The sequence below is a fragment of the Ovis aries genome, chromosome 3 (assembly GCF_016772045.2).
Source record: "Ovis aries strain OAR_USU_Benz2616 breed Rambouillet chromosome 3, ARS-UI_Ramb_v3.0, whole genome shotgun sequence".
In the NCBI taxonomy this organism is placed as follows: Eukaryota; Metazoa; Chordata; class Mammalia; order Artiodactyla; family Bovidae; genus Ovis; species Ovis aries.
In genome coordinates, this window is record NC_056056.1 from 3651955 (window position 1) to 3659008 (window position 7054).

Consider the following 7054-nt stretch of genomic DNA (forward strand, 5'->3'; position numbering starts at 1 on the left):
CGTGAACGTGAAGTCGTTCAGTCGTGCCCGACTCTTTGCAACCCCATGGACTGTAGCCTACCAGGCTCCTCCGCCCATGGGATTTTCCAGGCAAGAATACTGGAATGGGTTGCCATTTCCTTCTCCAGGAGATCTTCCTGACCCAGGGATTGAACCCGGGTCTCCCACACTGTAGACAGACGCTTTACCATCTGAGCCACCAGGGAAGTCCTCAAAGAGGGCTTAGTGTCGAAGAATTGATATCTTCTAACTGTGGTGCTGGAGAAGACTCTTGAGAGTCCCTTGGACTGCAAGGAGATCCAACCAGTCCATCCTAAAGGAAATCAACCCTGAATAGTCACTGGAAGGACTGATGCTGAAGCTGAAGCTCCAATATTTTGGCCACCTGATGTGAAGAGCTGACTCACTGGAAAAGACCCAGATGCTGGGAAAGATTAAAGACAGGAGGAGAAGGGGACGACAGAGGATGAGATGATTGGATGGCATCACCGATCTGATGGACATGAGTTTGAGCAAGCTCTGGGTGTTGGTGATGGACAGGGGAGCCTGCCTGCTATAGTCCATGGGGCTGCAAGAACTGGACACGACTGAGCGACTCTCTTCTGCCCTCTCTCAGTGCATTAGCTTCTGTGTACCATGGGTATAGGTGCAAGCGCTCTGACGCTGATCCAGGAAGAGGCAGGACGCCGGAGTCTGGTCCCGCACCACTTGCTTCACCGGGCAGCAGACCTGGAGACGGGGGGGAGGGCGCCTCCAGTAGACAGTGGGTGAGGGACTGCCTTTTGTCTGGACACAGCTCTGACCTGCTGCTGATTTTCCTCCCTCCTTTCCCCAACCACACGCTCCTCCCTGCCTTCCTCCCTGGCCACCCTCCCCTGCACATCTCTCCTTTCCAAACCCAGGAAGATGTCTCCTCCCCAGGTGGCTGTCCCTGGTCCCGAATCGGGGCTGGACGTGCCGCCTTCAGCACTGCACTCCAAGCTCTGTGACTCCCCTTGGCACCGACCCCTGGGGCTTCTTTAGAGCCATCCCTCTGCCCCAGATGCCCTGGGGGGGGGGGGTGGGGGCCAGGGCTGTGGGTCCACTGCTGTTGGACCAGCGCCTAACAGCACCTGCCACACTGCAAGGGCTCTGCAGATAATTGTTGACTGAATGCTTGACTCATAATAACTTGGTTTTCCCTTCACATCCAGGAAAAATCAAGAAGAGCTTCAGCTCTCAGACTGGTTCAGCCCCAGGTAAAGATGAAAATGTCTGCATGTGAACGCATACACACACACCCATGCACACATGCACGGCACAGGCACACACACTTGCACACGTGCACACAGACAAAGACACACAGGAACTCAATCTGCAGTAATTAGGTTTTTTCTTTTTCCCTAATCACCAAATTACAGCCATCCTGGGTGGTTCCCAGTCGCTGGAGTTCATGCTGACCTGCTCCGCTTGTTGGAAGCTTCCTGATTTATTGAAAATTCTATGAACGGCTTCTCCTGATTTTGGCCTCAGCTCTTGGGGAAGAGTCCTATCCCCTGTTCTGATTCTGGGCTATCTTGCTTCCTGATTACCTGTCATTATCTATTAGCCAATTCCCTCTTGGTTTTATATTGTTTAGCTGTGGCTCTTGCCAGGAACACTCCAGTGACTAACTTTGTATATATTAATATACATTCTGACATTGTTCATCTGAGTTCATCTGTGTTCATCGGTGGGGTAAATTCCCAAAAAAGTCATTAAGTCAAACAGGGCAGATATTTAAATTTTTGTTTACATTATGCCTCTTTAAGAATTGAAAAATTTTTTTCTATAACATGCTCATGGCCCAGACCACAGGAGCACCCAAAAAGGTGTCCGGCACCCAAACAGGGACTCGATAAGCATTCCCCGTTATCACTGGTGCAGCCTCTGCTGCTGTCATTTGAAGGTACCTGTTCCACCGGTTTCTGTTTTGTTCAACAGAGAACGCCCCGATGTGATCACGACCACGAGCTGGCTTGCTCCCGTTGTCTGGGAAGGCACTTTCAGCAGAAAGGCGCTGGAAAAACACTACAGAAAGCAGAATCTCACAACGGGCTTGGCCGTCTTCGTTTCTGGCAGGTAGGGGTCGCCAAGCCTGTGCCACACTTTATTTCGGAAAAACGCACACCACTGTCCATGGACCTCCCGCCTCCAAAGGGCCGCTCACCGGCCTCTGTAGCCACTGTTTGTGGACGGCCTGTGCAAAACAGGACATTGTTTTTCTCTCCTTCCTTGTTGTTATTCTTGTTCAGTCACCAAGTCCCGCCTGAGTCTTTGCAACCCCGTGGACTGTAGCCTGCCCGGCTCCTGTGTGCATAGGATTTCCCAGGCAAGAATACTGGAGTGGGTTGCCATTTCCTTCTCTGGGAAATCTTCCCGACTAGGGATCGAACCTGAGTCTCCCGCATTGCAGGCAGATTCTTTACCGCGGGAGCCCCCTGTGAAGTCCTCCTCCTCCCTTAGCTGGATCATTAATAGCACTTGGCTGTCTTTCCATTAATATCCAGTTAGCTCTCACACTCTTTTTCCAACAGTCGTTCCAAAACTTCAGAGGCTTTTCTCAGACTCCCCAGCCCACTACCTCCCTCTTTCGTAACCACTGCAGCTGAAATGCAGACCCGACCTCCTGCCCTCCTCCCTGGGAATTCTGCAGCGTCGACTTGACGCCTCCCATGTGGATAGTGTTTGGTGATGCCCTTCCAAAAACGTTTAGGGAGGCGAACGTCCTCCTCTGTGCTGTGTGTTTCTCAGGCTTGCAGATCAGTACCTGGAGCTGTTCTTGCACTCGGCGAATAAGTACTTCCTGAATGGCTACCGAGTGATTTTCTACATTATGGTGGACACCTTTGTCAAGCTGCCCCAGATCAAGTGGGGGCCCCTCCGACAGTTCAAAGTGTTCATCGTCACCGAGGACAGCTGGCAGGACAACGTCGACCTCGTGCGCATGAAGAGCTTGGCCAAGCACATCATCTGGGACATCCAGGACGAGGTCGACTTCCTTTTCAGCATGACCGTCACCCAGATCTTCCAGAACAACGTGGGCCTGGAGGTCCTGGGCGAGCTGGTGGCTCAGCTCCATGCCTGGTGGTACTTCAAGGACCGTGCGAGCTTCCCCTACGAGAGGAGGCCCAAGTCGGCAGCTTGCATCCCGTTTGGCCAGGGCGATTTCTACTATGATGGTGCATTCGTGGGCGGCACTCCCCTGGAGCTCCTGAACCTCGTGGAGGAGTACCTGAACGGCATCATCCACGACCTCAGATTCAGGTTGAACAGCACCTACGAGAAACACCTCAACAAATACTTTTTTCTCCGGAAGCCCACCAAGCTCTTATCCCCAGAGTACAACTGGGACGCCAGCTTCTACCCGCCGCCCCAGGTGCAGTACGTCAAGGTGGCCCAGCAGTCCGAAAGGAGACGCTGACTCCCTGGGACCACAGGCCCTGCCAGCAGTGGTTCCCCCGGAAGGTGGGGTCTCTTCATACGTCCCAGGTTTGAGAGATACAGACGTTTATACTCACCCACAGGGCATTTTCCTCCCTGTCGTTTTGAGCCATCCAATTTGGCCACTTCGGGATAAAGAATAAAAGGTTGTTTATTGAATGTTTAACACATGGTAATGTTAGTATCTATACGTTGTAGATGACCTGGACATAATTGGATGCATAAAATGAATTCTTCTTAATGGAGAAAAGCTCTAGTTCAGAAAAAAAAAATTTATATATATATATACATGGACACAGAAGGGCAAAGGACAACGTGTGGAGGAGAAAATGAAACATTCGTGGCTCGGGAGTCCATCAGGGGGGTTGCGTCTCAGGCTGGGGAGGCACATTTCTGTGTTTAAACACCTGGAACCATCTCACCCTACCTAGCTTGTGACTGGACATGCATGAACTAGAGACTTCCTACCAAATACATGTCTTTCTTTTATGTTCACACAGAGAAGTGTCAAATTCATTTCTGAAATCTCTCGGCATTTTACTTATTTTTGAGAAGCCAGGGGCTGAGCGCAGGGGTGGAGGCAGATGTCTGCCAGGTGCAGGGAGGGCACCACCGGCCCAAGTCCTCGGGGAGCTGCAGGGCAGCGGGGAGATGCGACTCTGTGGAGCTCCCTTTGCACGTTCGCAAGGGCTCAACGTGGGCAGCTCGGAGCGCCATGAGGCTCAGGATGGGAAACCAGCCCCCATGGGTGGCGGGGAGGGGGGCTGGCGTGGCCAGCAGAGGCTTGTTCTGCTGTGTGAGGGCCGGAGAATCCTATATCACAGGAGGCAGCTGTCTTCCCCCTCCTTCTCTCGGCTGCACTGCGAGGCACGTGGGATTTTAGGCTCCCAACCAGGGATTAAACCTGACCTTCTGCATGGGAAGTGCGGAGTCTTGACCTCCAGATGGCCAGAGGCGTCCCCACAGGCATTCTTCTTAATGAACCGTCTTTCCTGGGAGAGGACGCAGGCTGCGTTAAGTGTGAAGGCCAGTATTGTTCTCCCCTAAATTCTTACATGGAGTCCTAGTCTCCAGGACCTCAGACCACAACCGATACAGAGAAAAGGCCTTTACAGAGATGATTGAGGCAAAATGAGGTCCCCAGGGAGGGTCCTCATCCAGTAGGACCAGTGACCCTACTGGAAGGGGATTGGGGCACTGACGTGCCCAGGACAAAGGGAAGGTGAAGTGAGGACACGCCCTGGAGAGAGGCCTCCTCCACCTCGGACGTCCAGCCCTCAGAGCTGCGAGAAGGGCTCTTCTGTTCTTTAAGCCCCGGGTCTGCGGCAAAGTAATACAGTGCGCGATCCAAAAGTTGTCACAATTGAAACACTAAAGCCGTCAGAAGACTGACACTCACTTCCTGGAGAGGAAGCCAGAGGCGGCGTGAAGAGCACACTCACTGACGTTCAGCCCTGGAGTGAGAAGCCCTGTCCCTGCTCGTGTTATGTCCACCACTCCCTCCCGGACGCCACTCATCAGGAAGGTTTCCCTAAAGAACACACTTGTCAAGATGTAGCTCATCCTATGGGCTTCCCTGGTGGCTCAGAGGTTAAAGCGTCTGCCTGGAGTGCAGGAGACCCGGGTTTGATCCCTGGGTCAGGAGGAACCTATAGGGCTTCCTGGTGGTGCAGCGGGAAAGAGTCCGCCTGCCAGTGCAGGAGACGCAAGTTCGATCCCTGGGTGGGGAAGATCCCCTGAAGGAGAGCATGGTAACCCCCTCCAGCATTCTTGCCTGGAGAATCCCACGGACAGAGGAGCCTGGCAGGCTACCGTCCATGGTTCGAAAAGACTTGGACACGACTTAGCAGCTCAACAACGATGATGACAACAAGCTCCTACTACTTCTCTCTCTCAGTTGTCGCCTTTGGCTAAATCACGATGCCGTTTTCAGTGAATCATCCTTTCTTATATCACAGAGCAGCTCTTGATTTGAAAAAAAAATCTATAAAATTATTTCAAAATAGAGTATGATATTCCATTAGCCATAAGCCCTACCTCACAAAGATCACTATCAGCTCTCCTAGGTCATACCTAGAGAGGGGAGGGTGCGATTTAGCTACTGGGCTGAAACCAACAAACAGACAAAAACTAACTATTTTTTCCCCTAACAATTTATGGAGAAGGCTAAGGGGTTTACTGCTGCTGCTGCTGCTAAGTCGCTTCAGTCGTGTCTGACTCTGTGCGACCCCATAGATGGCAGCCCATCAGGCTCCCCCGTCCCTGGGAGTCCCCAGGCAAGAACACTGGAGTGGGTTGTCATTTCCTTCTCCAATGCATGAAAGTGGAAAGTGAAAACTGAAAGTGACGTTGCTCAGTCATGTCTGACTCTTAGCCACCCCACGGACTGCAGCCTACCAGGCTCCTCCGTCCATGGGATTTTCCAAGCAGGAGTACTGGAGTGGGGTGCCATTGCCTTCTCCGAAGGGGATTTACTGAGAAGAGTTCTAAACTTCTACCTTGAAAGATATTGTGGGATCAATATGAAAGCACTGTAAATTCCTTGGTAATGAAAGATTTTTAATGCCTAGAATTTCCAGGTTCAAGAACAAACTTGTTTGAAGGACTCATGCAAACAGGTCACCCCTAAATGACATTTTCCATTTCCATCCTCCTAGAAAAGTATGCTTCCCCACATGGTGGCTGTTGAGTTAAATTTTTAAAAATTTTTGCTAATTTGATAAGCAAACATAGAATCTTTTTCTTGGACTGCTTGGGACATCAAAGCCTTTTTTTTTTTTTCAATTTTTAAGCTATACTTGCTTTATTTTAAAAATTAAAAAAAATTTTTTGGGGGTCATACCTCAAGGCATATTGGGGGTCTCATTTCCTCAACCAGGGATCGAGCCCAATCCCTCTGCAGGAAGCTTGGTGCCTTAGCCACTGGACCACTAGGGACCACTATCAAACCTCATTTTAAACTATAGTTATGAGCCATTTGACCTGGAGGAGGAAATGGCAGCCCACTCTAGTATTCTTACCTGGAGAATCCTGTGGACAGAGGAGCCTGGACGGCTGGAATCCATGGGGTCTCAAAGAGTTGGACACGATCGAGGTGACTCAGTCATGTGATTCATGCGTGTACAAATGACCGATTTCTATCTGGCTCATCTTTCTAACACCGTGTTCCTTTTCCGCTTTCAGAGAGTTTGCAGTGTGATGTAAACCCTTGTCAAATGTGCTGAAAATACTCGTTTCAAGTTGTCATTCCTGTTTCAGTTTTGTCGATGGTGCTTTTGGGGTTCCAAACTTTGTTTTCATAATTATATTGATATTTGTATCCATAGGGTAGGTATCTCATTCCTTAGTTATAGATAAATATAGAGCTTTCAAGATTTCTTTTCATTCAGAATTAATTTTAAGATAATGTGCAGAGTTAGATATATAACCTTATTTTTTTCCCCTCAAGATCTCTTGGTCATTTCTCGCACACTTCTTGTTGAATGGAGTCTGCCTGCCGATGTAGGAGAAGCAGGAGGTGAGGGTTGGATCCCTGGGTCAGGAAGATCTCCTGGAGTAGGAAGTGGCAACGTGCTCCAGTATTTTTGCCTGG

The 7054-nt window shown here is 50.4% G+C and overlaps 1 protein-coding gene across 1 annotated transcript; it reads left to right on the forward strand.

The window, feature by feature from the left end:
* Nucleotides 1–636: 636 nt before the first annotated feature.
* Nucleotides 637–3442, forward strand: GLT6D1 (glycosyltransferase 6 domain containing 1). The gene is made up of 3 exons (XM_042245293.1): nucleotides 637–767; nucleotides 1963–2100; nucleotides 2773–3442. The coding sequence occupies exons 1-3, from the start codon at nucleotides 637–639 to the stop codon at nucleotides 3440–3442; spliced, it is 939 nt and encodes a 312-aa protein (XP_042101227.1).
* Nucleotides 3443–7054: the final 3612 nt, after the last annotated feature.